This window comes from Kogia breviceps, chromosome 1 (assembly GCF_026419965.1).
Source record: "Kogia breviceps isolate mKogBre1 chromosome 1, mKogBre1 haplotype 1, whole genome shotgun sequence".
In the NCBI taxonomy this organism is placed as follows: domain Eukaryota; kingdom Metazoa; phylum Chordata; class Mammalia; order Artiodactyla; family Physeteridae; genus Kogia; species Kogia breviceps.
The window spans coordinates 134,407,058-134,424,202 of NC_081310.1; the positions used below are offsets into that span (position 1 = coordinate 134,407,058).

At 37.2% G+C, this 17,145-nt stretch overlaps 1 protein-coding gene across 8 annotated transcripts in view; it reads left to right on the top strand.

The window, feature by feature from the left end:
* The window catches only part of USP33 (ubiquitin specific peptidase 33), a 62,692-nt gene extending 46,242 nt beyond the window's left edge, over positions 1 to 16,450 (top strand). For all 8 annotated transcript variants that reach the window (XM_059075100.2, XM_067044057.1, XM_067044109.1 and 5 more), the window contains 6 exons: positions 1,177 to 1,346; positions 2,500 to 2,581; positions 3,216 to 3,324; positions 13,525 to 13,627; positions 14,787 to 14,855; positions 15,254 to 16,450. In XM_059075100.2, the coding sequence (XP_058931083.1) occupies positions 1,177 to 1,346; positions 2,500 to 2,581; positions 3,216 to 3,324; positions 13,525 to 13,627; positions 14,787 to 14,855; positions 15,254 to 15,411 (691 nt within the window). In that variant the 3' untranslated portion in view covers positions 15,412 to 16,450. The remainder of the gene's footprint in view (positions 1 to 1,176; positions 1,347 to 2,499; positions 2,582 to 3,215; positions 3,325 to 13,524; positions 13,628 to 14,786; positions 14,856 to 15,253) is intronic.
* Positions 16,451 to 17,145: the final 695 nt, after the last annotated feature.

Here is a 17,145-nt window from a genome sequence, read left to right on the forward strand (position 1 = left end):
ATCTCATGTTGAGGTTAACACTGACTTCTAAGACTTTCAAAGTGGATTTCTGAGTAAAGATTAGAAATTGTTTTACACTCATTTCATTATGTGAGTAAAAGTGAAAGGTTGCATGCAGAATGATCTTTTGTTAAGAGAACGTTAAGTCATTTAGTTGAAGGGCAAAGGAATATATTTTGTTTTAGAAAGACTGGTTTTAATTTTAAAAATTAGGCACTGACAGTAGGAATTAAGAACGAAATTTTCTCCTAACATAGCTGATAAAGGAGGTATTGGACTTCCCTGGTGGTCCAGTGGTTAAGACTCTGCGCTTCCAATGCAGGGGGCATGGGTTCAATCCCTGGTCGGGAAAGTTCTGCATGCCACGTGGCATGGCCAAAATAAAAATTTTAAAAAAAAGGAGGTATTAATATAAAAATAAATCCTTGGTACCTTTTAGTATCTTCTAAAAGATTGTAATAACTACTAAAACAGGAAAGCAGATTAACTGTTTAGATCTTATTAACAATCATTTGAATTTCTGTTCTACAGCAATAATTATGTGGATACTAGTAGTTAAGATATGTATCTTAACTATAGATACTATAGATCTTAACTATAGATACTATATCTTAACTAGTAGTTAAGATATAGTGTCATCCCTAGAGTGTGTAATGTAGTGGGGGCAGGGTGGAACAAAGTATATTTCTCATGAATAATTTTCAAGACCTAACAAGATTCACAGTACAGTCCACCCTCCATATCCATTGGTTCCACATCCAAGGATTCAACCAACGGTATATTGAAAATATTGGGGGTAAAAGGATTCCAGAAAGTTCCAAAAAGCAAAACTTAAAATTGCACACCAGTAACTATCTACATGCCACTTATGCTGTATTTACCAGTGTTTGCATAGCATTTATATTTTTTAGGTATTATAAGTAATCTAGAGATGATTTAAAGTATATGAGAGGCTGTGCATAGGTTATATGCAAATGCTATACCATTTTATATAAGGGACTTAAGTATCCACAGATTCTGGTATTTGCAGGGGTCCTGGAACCAATCCCCCACGGATATAGAGGGATGACTGTGTTAATGTGTGTGCTAAGTCTAATAAGTGAGCAGAAAAATCCACTTACTAATCTAACGGAGTAAAATGCATATTGAATTTAATGAATCACTGTCCCTTAATAGGAAGAGCAGTGAAGAAGCACAAAAAGAGAGGCGGAGGATATCAAATTTGTTGAACATAATGGAACCAAGTCTCCTTCAGTTTTATATTTCTCGACAGTGGCTAAATAAATTTAAGACCTTTGCTGAACCTGGCCCTATTTCAAATAATGATTTTCTCTGTATTCATGGAGGTAAGAAACTCTGTAATGGAAAATAGTGGTAGGGATTTGCTGTTAAATAATTTACAAATAAGGAAAGAGCCAAGAATTTTCCTCTTCCATTTATTTTCCATTTCCCCATCTACATTCCAACTTAAATGCGTTTAATTTGCTATGGTTTCAGAAATTAGCTTTTTCTTCTAATTATAGGCAATCTGTAGCCTTTTCATAGAACAGATATTTACTGAGTACCTGTTCCAAGCCCTGTGCTAGAGCCTGAAAATACCAGAAACACTATTTCTATTTGCATAGCTTTAATTTCATAGTAAAGACAGATGCATAACAGGTAATTATGGTGCAGTGAACACTCCTATTGCCCATCATTTTTCTCAGCTGAGAGACATGCAGCTCCAACTGTATCCGTGGCTCTTTTCCCTTGTGTCTAAATGAATGGCTGGCTCTTTTCCTAACTATGAAAATGTACTCGGAGTTTAACAAAAAAACCTCATGCAGTTATTTGCTAAATGTAATTTATGCCTTTGTGACTGACTGTGTTAGTGCTTGTTCCCATGACAACCTTAGTGTTACACCTTAATTAAATTTCATGGTTGAAGACTTGATATTCTCATTAATTAATTATTTTTGCAGTGAAACCACAAGAGATAGTAGAAATGTCCTGTATTGGATTTAGAAATCTAAACCTTGAAAATATTTCTGTATGTGAATTTTTCTCTTATTCTTTCCCTACTTGAGCTACTAACTTAAGTCTCTTCCGGTTCCGAATCTCCCTATAATCCTTTTATGGCATTTATCTGTGCCTGCCTTTTATTATGGTTATTCATATAAATTCTTCATTTCTACTGCTAGCTCATAAGCTCCATGAAGGAAAGATTGTCTCTGATTTATCTCTGGCTTGCCCCAATAGTCAAGGCTTAGTAAAAATTTATGTAAGTTAAGTACTTGAACATCTTGGTTAACTTATTTTTCTCTCTTTCAGTCTTGGTTAACTTATTTTTCTCTATTTCAAGAAATATGTTCATCTTTAGGAACATACTCTTATACTTAATTTTTAACCTTTTGGGGAGAGTTTTTAAGAATAATGATTGGAAAAAATGCCAGTGATTAATCAGTTAAAAGTAATATAAAGGAATTTAAGAATGAGACAGACCCATTTAAACTTTTTTAGGTGTTCCTCCACGAAAAGCTAGTTATATTGAAGACCTGGTATTGATGCTGCCTCAGAACATTTGGGATAACCTATATAGCAGGTTTGTTTTTTAAATCAGACAATATGGTATTGTGGAAATCAGTTTGTGAAATTCGTTAAAAGGAGATTGGATTATTTTGTATATGCTCCCTGTGCTATATGTTGCTTATGTGGAATATTCCCTTCTTCCTTTCATTTATTCACTCTGAAGTGTGAGTAGAGAGACTTTTGTGGCTAGTGTGGCCCTAGTATAGATAATTAATTCTAAGTTTTATGTTCTGATAGTCTGTATCTCTAAAAGTATGCCGTGATAGTTTTCTTAAATATTGACAATAATTCATTCTATGAATTCTTACTTAGTGTCCAGGGGAAGCCTCCTTCTAATTAAAACTTGATTTAAACTGTGGCTGTGTATAACTTAAGATTTATATGTTGTATGCTAACTTTTGACAGCCACTTCTTTTACTTTATGTTGTTGCAACAAACATATTTTGTAACAAAAGTAGCTGTAAGGGAAAGTTGAAATACAGATGAATCAGTAAGTCAATAAACTGATAAAATCAGCGACCCTGAAAAACATAAAATCAGGTCCTTACGATAATTTGGTTTTTACATTTTACTAAAACTTGGACACATTTCCTAGAACATCAGCTTACTTCCAGATTATCATACTTATTAAATTCTTCATGCATTAGGTATGGAGGAGGACCAGCCGTCAACCATCTGTACATTTGTCACACTTGCCAGATTGAGGCGGAGAAAATTGAAAAAAGAAGAAAAATTGAATTGGAAATTTTTATTCGGGTAAAAAAATGATGCTTTTCAAATTATAAAAATGATCTAGAATAAAGATAAAGAACTGACAATTAGAGGAACGATGTTAGTGAAATGATTAGATGAAAGAGTTGTAATACATTTTAAGTCTCATGGGCTCATAACAGTGAGAGACCCCAGTCAGGTGACTGTAGTTTTAGTGAGTTAAGTATTCTTTGGGGGTTTTTGTTTTCATGGATTGGTAATAAATTTTGCTTTATGTATTGGCACTGGCAAGAAATCTTCTTATTGAAATGGTAAATTATAAGTTTCCTTAAGTTAGTGGTTTTTCTGAAAGCATCTACTCAGATTTCATTCTTTACTTCCACTTTGTGAAATATAATATTGTTTTGGGGGACTCTCTATACTTATACCTAGTTCCCACAAAGTGAGTATGTTATGAGGCATTTCTTGATTGCAAGCAACAGAAAGTCTGATCACAGAATCAATAGGAAGAGCTGAATAACCAGGTTTTATGGACAAAGACTAGTATAGTTCCATTTGTCCAAGTAGCAAGAAGTAAGTTTCTTCAAAGTGCTGCTGTCAGTAATACAGCTCCAACCATTTATTTATTATTAGGATTCCTAGTAGAGAATACTACTAGAGTTTGAGTCACCTGAGAGGCATGTTCATTGATATTTCTATTGAAATTATATTGGTGGAGGGATAATTCTATAAGGGAAGATTGAGATTCTTTTAGTAAAAGAAGGGGAGAAGTTAATTGAGCAGATATTATAGATGAACAGTACATTCCATGTTGTGGCCACAGGCTCCTTTTCATAGATTTAGGGGTGTTTTGTGTGTGTGTGTGTGTGTGTGTGTGTGTGCGCGCGCGCGCCCTTGCCTAAAGTAAAGAAATTTTCACATACACAGGAAGATATTGCAGGTGTGGATTGATTTATTGTGCTTGAGCCTCATTTGCTTTCTGAATATAAGGAGGCAAATTTTAGTAGAATATTAAAAGTAGTTCATTCCACGAATGCTTAAATAAATGGCTAATGACTATATCCATCCATTAGGGTTTTTAAAAATATATATTTATTTATTATTTATTTGGCCGTGCCAGATCTTAGTTGCGGCACACAGGACCTTCATTGCTGCATGCAGGACCTTTAGCTGCGGCATACAAGCTCTTAGTTGCGGCATGCATGTGGATCTAGTTCCCTGACCAGGGATTGAACCCGGCCCCGCTGCATTGGGAGCATGGCGTCTTAACCACTGGACCACCAGGGAAGTCCCATACATTAGGGTTTGATCAACAGAAGCCTTTCTAAGTATTTTAAGTAGAATAGAAATACAGGCAATGAAAGACTTAAATAACTACTAAAAAGACTGGGCAGTGAAGATCAAGAAGACCATAGCTGACTTTCAGGAAATCTGGAAGGCTGCCATACTGGAGGTAGGAGTGGGGACAGTGGCTCAGAGTGGGGTCTCAGAGCCCAGACAAGGTAAAGAAAGCTTCTGTGTAGTGGTGTGGGCCTGGTCAAGGATGTTGGAGCCCAGGCAACGTAACAGTGGATGCCCGTGTTGGCTGGAGATTGCTGTGTGAGGTGGCACAGCTTAGTGGTGGTGGTAAAATTGAGGGATTGATTCCATGTGTAGGGTTGATCAGATAATATGAGTGTAATGAGAGCCAAATTTCTTATTGTCAGATAAGGGAGTTACAGATATCGAAAGAGAGGAAACTAAAATGGACTCTTTGTTATTGGATTAAAATTGTAGGCATCTTTGTGAACTCACTGTGATAGATACATATATACATATACAGGTATACATGTGTGTATGTGTACACATATATAGAAATAAATGATGTACCTAAGTTAATTTCCTAACTCTGGCACTGAAAAGGCCTGGAAGCAGTAATAACTCCAGTAGGATTGAGCATACCTAGCTCTCTTTGGATCTTGGCTTCTAAATATCTTTCTCTAGTAAAAGGAACCAGCTCTCCTTGGAGAAATTGCTGCTTTCAGGGCCAGGGCAGAGGACTTACAAGATGAGCTTGGAATTTCTTACTGTTCCAGGAATTAAAGAAGTTTTTGAAGAATCATGGGGAAATGTCAAAAGTACACAGAAGCCAACTTGAAGGGACTTTTACTTGCCAAATTTGGGACAATTTATGCTTCAAAATATATTATAATGGTATTATAATGCATTAAACAAAATAGGAGATATTGTGTTCATACTGTTATAAATAAATAAGTGAATAAATTGAAAGACTGATGCGGAATGCAATATTAACATAGTTTCAGCTTATTCCCCACAAAATACATATTAAATTTGAAGAGAAAAGACTAAGCAAGAAGAGTCCGGCACCAACTCAATGAGGTCATTAAAGTGAACATCAGTAGCAGTGGACTATATCAAAATCATGTGCTAGGATAGGATACAATGAGAAGAACACAGCATCACTTGTTTGGTAGACAGTGCATAAGCTGAGTTTCAAATGAGCAAAGCCAGGCAGACCCAAATTGGGGGACATTTTTTAAAACAACTGGCTTGTAATCTTCAAAATTGTCAAGATCGTGAAAGTCAAGACTGAGGAACTGTGCCACCTGAAAGGAAATATGAAGTTACATGCAACAAGTGATTCTTGCTTGTTTTTGTTGTTGTTTTTTTTTTTTTTTTTTTGACTGAGCGGCATGTGGCATCCTAGTTCCCCGACCAGGGATCGAATCCGCACCCCTTGCAGTGGAAGCGTGGAATCTTAACCACTGGATCGCTAGGGAAGTCCCAACAAGTGATTCTGAACTGGATCTTTTGGCTATAAACAATATTATTGGATCAGTTAGAAAAACTTGATGGAGTCTGAGGATTAGGTGCTAGTATTATATCGATGTTAATTTCCACATTTTTATCATTTGTGTTAAATATGTAGGAAAAAGTCCTTGTGTGTTTAGCAACTTACTCTGAAATGGTCTAGGAAAAGGAAATTTATTCATATTGTACTGGAGTCTTCCTGTAAGTTTGAGATTGTTTCAAAGCTAAAAAGAATTTTTTAATTGCACAAAGCTTCTGGAAATTACCTATGTTGCTTACCACTGGCAAGTCTCAGGAGAATGCTCAGAAACTTGATAGACTTGATAAGCTGCTAATCTCAGGACCCTGGTGGGTTATCTTGAGGATGCTGCTGATAAAGATGTTAGCTGCCTATGGCACCAAGTGAGGGATTCTTGGGAAGATGCTTGGAAGTGGTGGCAAAACCCTACTTGTGCCATCTGTGGAGGCCTCAGTCCTGCCACAACTGCCACCAGAGGACGTGGGGGAAGTTTCTCTTTCTCTTGTGCCTTCCATATATTGCATATATCATTGGCAGTGACTGATCTGGAGCGCTACTGGCAAGCGATCCTGGAAAATGAAATCTTCTCTTTTCATAGAAGAGAGTGTAAGAATGAATGGAAATGATGCATTAACAAACATTAAATACAGTATAGTTTGCCCCCCTTGTCATATGCATTCATACATGAGCAACAACAGTAGCAATAGTATCATGTTTCTGCCTAACATGATGCAGCTAGCTCATGTACCAATAGATGCAGCATTTATCCTTTCCCTAAACTTGGGAAACCCAAAGTCCCATCAGTCAGTATATCCATTTCTGGATGATGATCATTCATATTTAGTTCAGTCAGTTTAGTCATAATCTCCCTTTTATATTCTGCAATCTAAAGAATAAACCATAAGATTAACCACCAACAACACACCTTATATGAAATAGAGGAATGAAAGAAAGGAAAAATAAATTGGTAATTTTTCACAAATTTAGAAATATTTACAAATATGTATTGGGTTGGCCAAAAAGTTCGTTGGGTTAGTGAATACATTGTTCAATAAAATTCTTGGTGAAAATGAAAAAGGTGTCTTTTTAGTTCTACTTAAAAACGAATGAATTTTTTGGCCAACCCAGTGCATGGGGGAAGGAAGAAATATGTGTCTACAGCTTGTAACTATGCATTTCATATTCTCTGTTTTCTCAGCCAGCACTTCAGCTGGTTATTTACTTGATAAAGTAACCCAGACCTTCGTTCCTGAAGAGTCTGAGCTCTTTGTAGTCTTGCCTGTGTTGGATTTCTCTAGTTGTCTATGAGCTTTTAATCTGTGGATATGGAAATACTGAATGGTGCTTATAGTGGATTGAATGCTGGTCCCCAAAAAAGGTGTTTCCGGGTCCTAATCCCTGTGAATTGACTTTATTTATGAAAAGGGTCTTTTTATATATAATTAAGGATCTTGAGACAAGATCAACCTGGATTATCTGCATGGACCCTAAGTCTAATGATAAGTGCCCTTATAAAGATATACACAGAGGAGAGATACACAGAGAGAAGAGGTGAAAGCCATATGAAGATAGAAGACAGAGATTGGAATATACACTCACAAAGCAGAAGGTTGAAGAGGCAAGGAACCAAATCTCCCCTAAATCTCCCCTTCTTCTCCACAAGAAGCACGGTCATGCCTACACTTTGGTTTGGACTTCTGACCTCCAGAACTTTGAGAGAAAAAATAATCTGGTTTCAGACAGATTTTGTGGTGATTTGCTGTAGCCCCCCTCTGAAACTAATACAGTGGGTATAACCTGATTTTAGACATAGTTCTCCTTGTTTCTGTTGTGTAGTATTCATTTTATTCTACTTTTTATATAGCCCCACACCCTTTGCCTCTTGGTTCAGTGACATGAGGAACCCAAAATGGCCAGAGGAGTGTCTCATCTTCCAGTCCAGTAAAATCATTGTTGTGTCCCTTTGGAACCTAATACCTCTAAACTAGTAGAGGCCAAAGTTGTGATAATTAGAAGCAAAAAAGCTTTTGTGTCAGTAGGTAGTAATAGATAAACTCTCATACTTCCTTTACCTGGTACTTACTCTCATGTTTTCTGGTTGTGGGAAAAACAGCACCATAGGGTTGTTTCTAGTTTGGGGCATATACTACATCCTATAGGATAGTACCAACCCCACAGTGTTTTGCCACCCAGGCACAAAAACAGTATTCAGTAGGCCAGCAACTTTTAGGTGATGCCATATGGTAAAGTCAGTGAATTCTATGGATGTGAGCCCATTGCTTCACTTATTTTGTGTAAAATTAGTTACATAATCAGAGGTGATATGGGATATCATCTCAGGAAATGAGACATTCAGTAAGACCAACAATGGTGATACTGGAAGAAACATTGTAGGTTAGGAAGGTAGGCCCAAATCCAGTTCTAAGCATTTGTAAATCATTTATCATCAAGAGGCTTGTATATATCCAGATTATATAAAGAATTCGTACAACTCAAGAAGATAGATATTCCAATTTAAAAATAAGAAAATGTTTTAATACACATTATCCTTAAGATATGAGTGATAAGCACATGAAAAGGTACACTCAGTAGTCATCAGTAAAATGCAAATTAAAGCCACAGTGAGATACCATTACACACTTCTTATAATGGCTAAAATAAAGAAGTGGACAATATCAAGTTCTGACAAAAATGTAGAGCAACTAGAATTCTCATATAAGCACTGTCGATGGGCATGTGGTGTCACATGCCGGATGACAACCAGTTTGACAATTTCTTATAGGTTAAACAAACACTTAGCACATGACTCAGTAATCTCACTCCTAGGTATTTACTCTAGAGAATGAACACTTATGTCTGCAAAAACCTGTACCCAAATGTTCATGAGCAGAATTGCTCATAATTGCCCCAAACTGGAAATTGAAATGTCTATCAGGTGGCAAATGGATAAAAAAGCTGTGGTATACTACTAAGCATAAAAATGGTAGAACTACTGATGCATGTAGCAATATGATGAATCTTAGGAACATTACATTATGCCAAGTGAAAGGAACAAGACAAAAACGACTATGTAATGTCTAATTCCACTTATATGAAATATCTAAAAAAAAGATAGGGACTTCCCTGGTGGCACATTGGATAAGACTCTGTGCTCCTGATGCAGGGGGCCCGGGTTTGATCCCTGGTCAGGGAACTAGATCCCACATGCATGCCAGAGCTAAGAGTTCGCCTGCCACAACTAAGCAGCCTGCGAGCTGCAACTAAGGAGCCCTTGAGCCACAACGAAGACCCAGTGCAACCAAATAAATAAATTAATTTAAAAAAACAAACACAAAGTAGGTCAGTGGCTTCCTGGGGCTGAGAAGAAGTGATTGACTGTAAACTGGCACAGGGGAGTTTTTGGAGTGTCAGAAGTGTTTTAAACTGGATTGTGTTGGTGGCTGCACAATTATAAACTTACTGAAAACCATTGAACTTTACACTACACTGTGTGGATTATACTTTAATGAAGCTGTTTTATAAAATGCAAGTCTATAATTATTCCATAACACTAGGGTTTTTTTGGTCTTATTCTACCACCACCCCTTTGAAAAAAAGCAGAAAAGCAATGTCTTAGTATAAAATTAAAAAATAACAGGACTTACCTGGCGGTCCAGTGGTTAAGACTCCGAGCTCCCAATGCAGGCGGCCTGGGTTCCATCTCTAGTCAGGGAACTGGGATCCCGCATGCCACAAAAAAATTTTAAAAAAACAAAACAGAACACTAGAGTACAAAAATAGGTACCCTTGCCAGACTGGAAATTAAGTGGAGTTTCTGAAAAATTGAGAAAGCAGATAGGATCAGTTTGAAGAAGCGAACCAACGTCATGGGAAATGACCACACAGGCTTTAAGCTTGGAAGCAGCAGATGCTAATAGTGATCTCAGCACTCTGCCTCCTGCATTTTACTAAGCAGCAAGCATGAAGGTGTCTGCTTGGATTGAGCAGTGAATGTGGACCCTTGGGTTGGTTAAAGAAGGCGTTACCTTAGCTTGTAATACCTAGAAAGAATTGTGTCTTCCTAAGTTATGCCTTAAAATAAATGATTGATCCTCAGAGAGATGCATAAGGATATTGTATCCTAAAAACAAAACAAAACTCAATAGTTGGGTTGATTGAATGGCAGAATAAATACTGCTGGAGAGCTTATTAGTGTACTGAAAGATCTAGTGAAGGGTTTCTCCTAAAATGAAGCACAAGGATAAACAGGTAGAAAACAGAAGTTTTGACACGTTGGATAGATACAGAATCCAATGCTTTTCTGATAGGTATTTTAGAAGAGAGTAGAGAGGTGGAACTCCTTTTAGAGCAACAGTTTAATTTCCGAGAACTAGAGAGAAACAGATGCCTTTAAATAACTGGGGTGATTATACTTAACTCAATTTTCAAAAGCCCCCACCTAGACACATAAGGAAGAAATGTCCTAATGCCAGAGAGAAAGAAAGTCCTGAAAGTGTCCAAACCTGGTAATGCTGTGAATGAAATGGATTCATCTGACAGAATCAGTCTAACATTACATTTCAGAAATCTCAGTTCTCTAAGGATAAGTTGTACATCACAGGAAGTCCAAACTTTAATTCTTTTTTTGTTTGTTTGTTTGTGGTACGCGGGCCTCTCACTGTTGTGTCCTCTCCCGTTGTGGAGCACAGGCTCCGGACGCACAGGCTCAGCGGCCATGGCTCACGGGCCCAGCCGCTTCGCGGCATGTGGGATCTTCCCGGACCGGGGCACGAACCCGTATCCCCTGCATCGGCAGGCGGATTCTCAACCACTGCGCCACCAAGGAAGCCCCAAACTTTAATTCTTTACCTGGAGACAAACATGCCTTGATTTCATCAGAGGCAACCACAACATTATTCACTGTCTTTCATTGTTCTGTGGAAGCAGCTACCTTGTGTTCCAGAAAGATCCTTGCCCTCAAAGAGCTTACATTTAATAAATAACAGATACGTTATATATCAAAAGGTAATGAGTTCTATGGTAAAGGAAGATATCTAACAGGATAAGAGGATCAGGGGTATAGTGATGAGGGGAGGAGTCAGGTGCAGTTATAAACAGTGTGATCAAGATCGGCCTCATTGAAAAGGTGACATTTAAGCAAAGACTTGAAGTAGGTGAGGGAGATATTCAAATATCTGTAAAAGGAAGGGATACCCATGCAAAGGCTTTGAGAGACAGGAATGTATCTGCTTGATTTTGGGAATAACAAAGAGGTTTGTGTGACCACAAGTGCAATAAATGAGGAGGAAAGTAATAGAAGATGAAGTCAAATCATGGGGCCAGATCATAGAGGTACTTCTGAGCTATTATTATAAGGATCTCTGGGGACAATGGCAGGGTTTGGATTAGATTTGATCATAGGGGAGAAATGAGCTGAACTTCACTGTTTTTGTCCATACGTAGTATGTGCCGTGGGCATTTAGTTACCCAGCATGAGATACCTTCAGGAGTCTCACTGTCTTTTCACACTATTACAATTAGATAATTTTCAAATACCCTTCATTTTCCTCAGGCTCTGTTGCTGTTCCTCTCTTTTTTTAAAGTTTATTTATTTAATTTATTTTATTTTTGGCTGTGTTGGGTCTTCGTTGCTGCACGGGCTTTTCTCTAGTTACGGCGAGCGGGGGCTACTCTTTGTTGCGGTGCACAGTCTTCTCATTGTGGTGGCTTCTCTTGTTGCGGAGCACGGGCTCTAGGCACGCGGGCTTCAGTAGTTGTGGCGCACGGGCCTAATTGCTCTGTGGTATGTGGGATCTTCCCAGACCAGGGCTCGAAACTGTGTCCGCTGCATTGGCAGGCGGAATCTTAACCACTGCACCACCAGGGAAGCCCCTGTTCCCTTCTTTCTATGCCAATTTTTCTGTCAGTTTAGTTTTTGGTTTCGTCTTGTTTTGTTGGGTTTGTTTTGTTTGTTTGGTTTTTTGTTTGTTTTGTTTTGGCTGAGCTGCGTGGCTTGCAGGATCCCAGTTCCCCGACCAGGGATTGAAGCCGGGCCAGGGCAGTGAAAGCCCAGAATCCTAACCACTAGGCCACTGGGGAACTCCCCAATTCGGTTTTTTTGTTTGTTTGTTTTGTTTTTTGCAGTACGCGGGCCTCTCACTGCTGCGGCCTCTCCCGTTGCGGAGCACAGGCTCCGGATGCGCAAGCTCAGCAGCCATGGCTCACGGGCCCAGCCGCTCCGCGGCATGTGGGATCTTCCCGGACCGGGGCATGAACCCGTGTCCACTGCATCGGCAGGCGGACTCTCAATCACTGCGCCACCAGGGAAGCTCCCCAATTCGTTTTTTTAATTGAAAGTCATAGAAGTCAGATTGGCTAACTTAAGCAAAAAAAGAAATTTATTGAAAAGAAAAATTGAATAACCAGACCTCCAGAAATTCAGGAACCAGGTATTCCTGTATAGCTAACAAAATTGACATTGGAATGAATCTATTCCAATCATTAGGTTACTCCTCTGAAAATTTCCATTTCTAGTAATTTTGCCTAGTTTGAGTCACATACCCATTTCTTGGGCTTTAGGACTAGAGGAGGAAGTGGAATGTCTTCAAGGACTGTCCCACCACTTTTGAGAATTTATCCTATATATATGTTGTTGTTTTTTAAAAAAAATATTTATTTATTTATCTTTGGCTGCATTGGGTCTTCGTTGCTGTGCCTGGGCTTTCTCTATTTGCAGCAAGCGGGGGCCACTCTTCATTTTAGTGGCTTCTCGTTGCGGAGCATGGGCTCTAGGTGCGTGGGCTTCAGTAGTTGTGGCTCGCGGGCTTCAGTAGTTGTGGCTTGTGGGCTCTAGAGCGTAGGCTCAGTAGTTGGGGCGCACGGGCTCAGCTGCTCCACGGCATGTGGGATCTTCCCTGACCAGGGATCGAACCTGTGTCCCCTGCGTTGGCAGGAGGATGCTTAACCACTGCGCCACCAGGGAAGTCCTATATATATGTTTATTGTGTATGAAATAACATGTACAGAACTTTTCGTTTCAACATTCTGTTTATAATAGCAACATGTCTACCAGTATCTTAAGTGAATGGAAGTAAGATGTAGACAGTGGGTATGGTATGTTTAAATAAGATTTACACATTAGATCTTTAATAAATATGTGGAGTATTTATTGCTTTGAAAACTTTATCTTGACCATTTTCACTTATCCAATCATTATGCCCCTTTTGTGTATACTTGATAAACTTTGAGATATAACCTAGAATGTTTATTAGGTGTTACCATGTATCCTAGTATTAAGTTAACTTAGCATCAATGTAAGTCACATTCTTTGTGTGTGAGGAATTGGCCTTATCAGATGCTGAAGTAGAATGGTTGTATTGTTCTGTTACAAGGCAAGTTCTAGATTTTAGATGACTAATTTTTTTTTCCCTCTGTAGCTCAACAGAGCATTCCAAGAGGAGGATTCTCCAGCTACTTTTTATTGCATCAGTATGCAGTGGTTTAGAGAATGGGAAAGTTTTGTGAAGGGTAAGGATGGAGGTAAGTGTTTAACTGAAAGACGAAATTCTTTGCAGATTTTTTGTTTATTTAACAAATGTTTTTTTGAATATCTACATGCACTTGGGATTACACTACTGAACAAGAGAGAAAAAAACGTACATTCTAGTTTATATGTTGGTTATTTTTAATATTTTAAAAACTTTCACAGATTATAGCATATTCATAGCAGATATAAAAGAACTGAATAAAAATTAGTCTGTGATCTTAACATTGAAAAATTAAAAAAAAAATCCTTCCAACAATAAGATTGGTTAAATTATAGTTTATCCATTACAATGGGATACTATGTGGACTTTAAAAATTATTTGTGTAACACTGTTTAAAATTTTAAAATAAGATGTTCTTGATATATGAAAAAGGTTATAATGCAGTATGCATAGTTGGAAACTTTTGCTTAAAAAAAGAAAAAGGCAAACATATGCAAAGGCAGAAAGACCTCAAAGGTACTAGAACAGTTTGCCTGTCTTTCTGTAGTAGGATAACAGTATCTTTTTCCTTCTTGTGCCTTTTTTTTTTTAAACAGTTTTTGATAATGAACATGCACTGTACTTTTGTATCCAGGGGGAAAACAAGGTTTCTTTCCTTAATTTAAAAAAAGGATGCACTTTGGGAATTCGCTGGCAGTCCAGTGGTTAGGATTATGCACTTTCACTGCTGAGGGCCTCGGTTCAATCCCTGGTCAGGGAACTAAGATCCTGTAAGCTGCAGGGCGCAGCTTTAAAAAAAAAAAAAAGGATGCATTTTAACATTTCATTTTATAATGCTTTTATTTTTAGTTTAACGATCGTCTAAAACCAAGAATTGCATTTCTTTTTAAATTACAAAGAATTGTTCTTTTGTAGCATTAAAAGTGCATTTTAACCTGTAATCCCCAAATGGATGCTTAAGAAATCATTTTTATTAAATTTTGGATGGTAATGAGAGAACTTCTCTCAGCTTCTTTCCTGGTTCCATTTTGGGGGAATTAAGACCCAAAAAGGAAGAAGCTCAGAAGAAGACAGTTAAGAACTGACTATAATAATGTGACTAAAAAATAATCTGATTATACAGTTATATCCTTCATTAATTCAGGCATAGAAATATGCAGTTCTTTGGTGCATTTGTACATTTTGATTATTTGTTTTTCCTTTTGACTTAGATCCTCCAGGTCCTATTGATAACACTAAAATTGCAGGCACCAAATGTGGCAATGTGATACTCAGGCAAGGTAAGTTTGATTAATACTATTCAGCCTTTACTTGTTTGTAATTTGTCACACTGCTAAGAATATATCATCACTAGCCATCTATACCACCTTTATATCCAGCTCAATGATGCAATTCATACATGAATTAGGACAAATAGTGGAAAAATTGCCAATGTTTAATTTTTATCTGAAGAAAGATTTTAAGGCTGTTAATAGGAGGCAGGAAAAAGGATCTCTAACTTTATAAGGCAGACCATAAAGTTGCAACTTATAACAGTATGGGCCGGTAGTCTGAAGATTCATGTTCCAAAAGTTCTCAATTATTCCTAGAGTATTCATGCTGGGGGTACATTATGAAAGCTTTTGCAGTATGAATATGTAGGTTTGTAAATATTCTTTCTCTATATACTTAATTTTAGGAGCAGATTCTGGTCAGATTTCTGAAGAAACATGGAATTTTCTACAGTCTATATATGGTGGAGGGCCTGAAGTTATCCTGCGACCTCCAGTTGTTCATGTTGATCCTGATGTAGTACAAGCAGAAGAAAAAATTGAAGTAGAAACTCGGTCTTTGTAATTTTGAGGATATAGAGAGTTCTGATGAGAAATCATTTTCACTTCTGCTGACATATTCCCATGCAAAAACATTCCTAAGAGCATGTTTATTTTCTCGATTTTTAATATTTTATCTTTTATTCCTTACTGGGCATTATGGAAGAATGTGTCAAAATGTATAATATTCTACAGGTTGGTATATTTAATGCTAGATAACTTATAATAAAGTCAGTGTAATATTTTTGAAAAAAAAGAAGGAATACTTGTGATCATTTGGTAATCAGTAGGTTATCTTTGATCTTTATACTACATGTAAATCCATAGTATCCTTTGTAGCTTTGTAAATACTTTTGCTTTGAAAACTTTTTCATTACCCTAAGCCACCATAATTCTGTCCAATCTTTTCAGTTCTCCAAAAACCTAATTTAATTGTATAGTTTTGACATGGCTTCATATAATAAAGAGCCTATTTTAAATGGAGAGTAGTAGTCAGAAAAATGTTGTTAATCTCCTAAAGCTCAGGAAACTGTTAGGGTGTCACTTCTTTTGCACTGCAGCATATAAACTAGCATATTAATATTTACAAAATGTCTTTGTGAGTGTATCAATGGTGTATTTAGTTTGAGTGGAATTTGTGTCAACAGATATTAGTAATTTATTGCCTCTTATACTGTAAAATGTTAAATTTCAGTTCCTATAACCCTGAATAGTAATCATTAATGTCAGTAAAAAACTAAGGGTTAGTTTTAGGGCACTTTTTATTTTGAGAGCATGGAGTATAGAATGTGTCAATGAGATTGTTGATAAAGCTGAAGCCTCTTGCAAAATGATTTTTTAAATGAAATGCATAAAATCTTTTTGAATAATATAATATGTACTGCTGTTTGCTTGATTATGTGATGTCAATAGTTTAACTATATTCCAAGTACAAAAACAAACTGGATTACTTTGAGAATGTTGAGTAGCATTCACAATGGCTTTGTTTTGGTTTGGGGCAGCTGCCACCAGCTAAAACAGTGTTATTAAAATTAGTTAAATAAAAATGATTTAAAAATGTATAACTTGGATGTATTTATTTGCTAGATATTAAGGGTGAAGGGTATAAAGTTTGTTAATGTTAATGTCTTGTTATTTCTTAATCAGAAGTATGCAAAATAAGAAGTCATTTGGTATAGTATTTAAAGTTTTGGTATTTAGTGAAATGAACTAATCAGCCATTAGAATCTATTTGAATTTTTTAAAAAAATAGTTTTTAGTTTTCTTCTTTCTCATGATTATGCTAAAATCCTCTTCAAGGATTGAATGATGTTACTGATCTGTCTTGTATCACCAGAGATCAGTGTAATGCCTGGCATTTAGGAGATAATCAAAAAAGATTCATTTTTAATAGTGCTTTCCATTTATTACATATTTATGATGTTTCAGCCACTCAACTAAGGGCATTACTTATATATATATATAAATATATATATTTTTTAATGTATTTATTTAGTTAGTTTTGGCTATGCTGGGTCTTCGTTGCTGTGCACAGGCTTTCTCTAGTTGCGGCAAGCGGGGGCTACTCTTTGTTGCAGTGTGCAGGTTTCTCATTGCAGTGGCTTCTCTTTGTTGTGGAGCACAGGCTCTAGGCATGAGGGCTTCAGTAGTTGTGGCACACGGGCTTAGTCGCTCTGTGGCATGTGGTATCTTCCCGGACTAGGGCTCAAACCCGTGTCCCCTGCATTGGCAAGCAGATTCTTAACCACTGCACCACCAG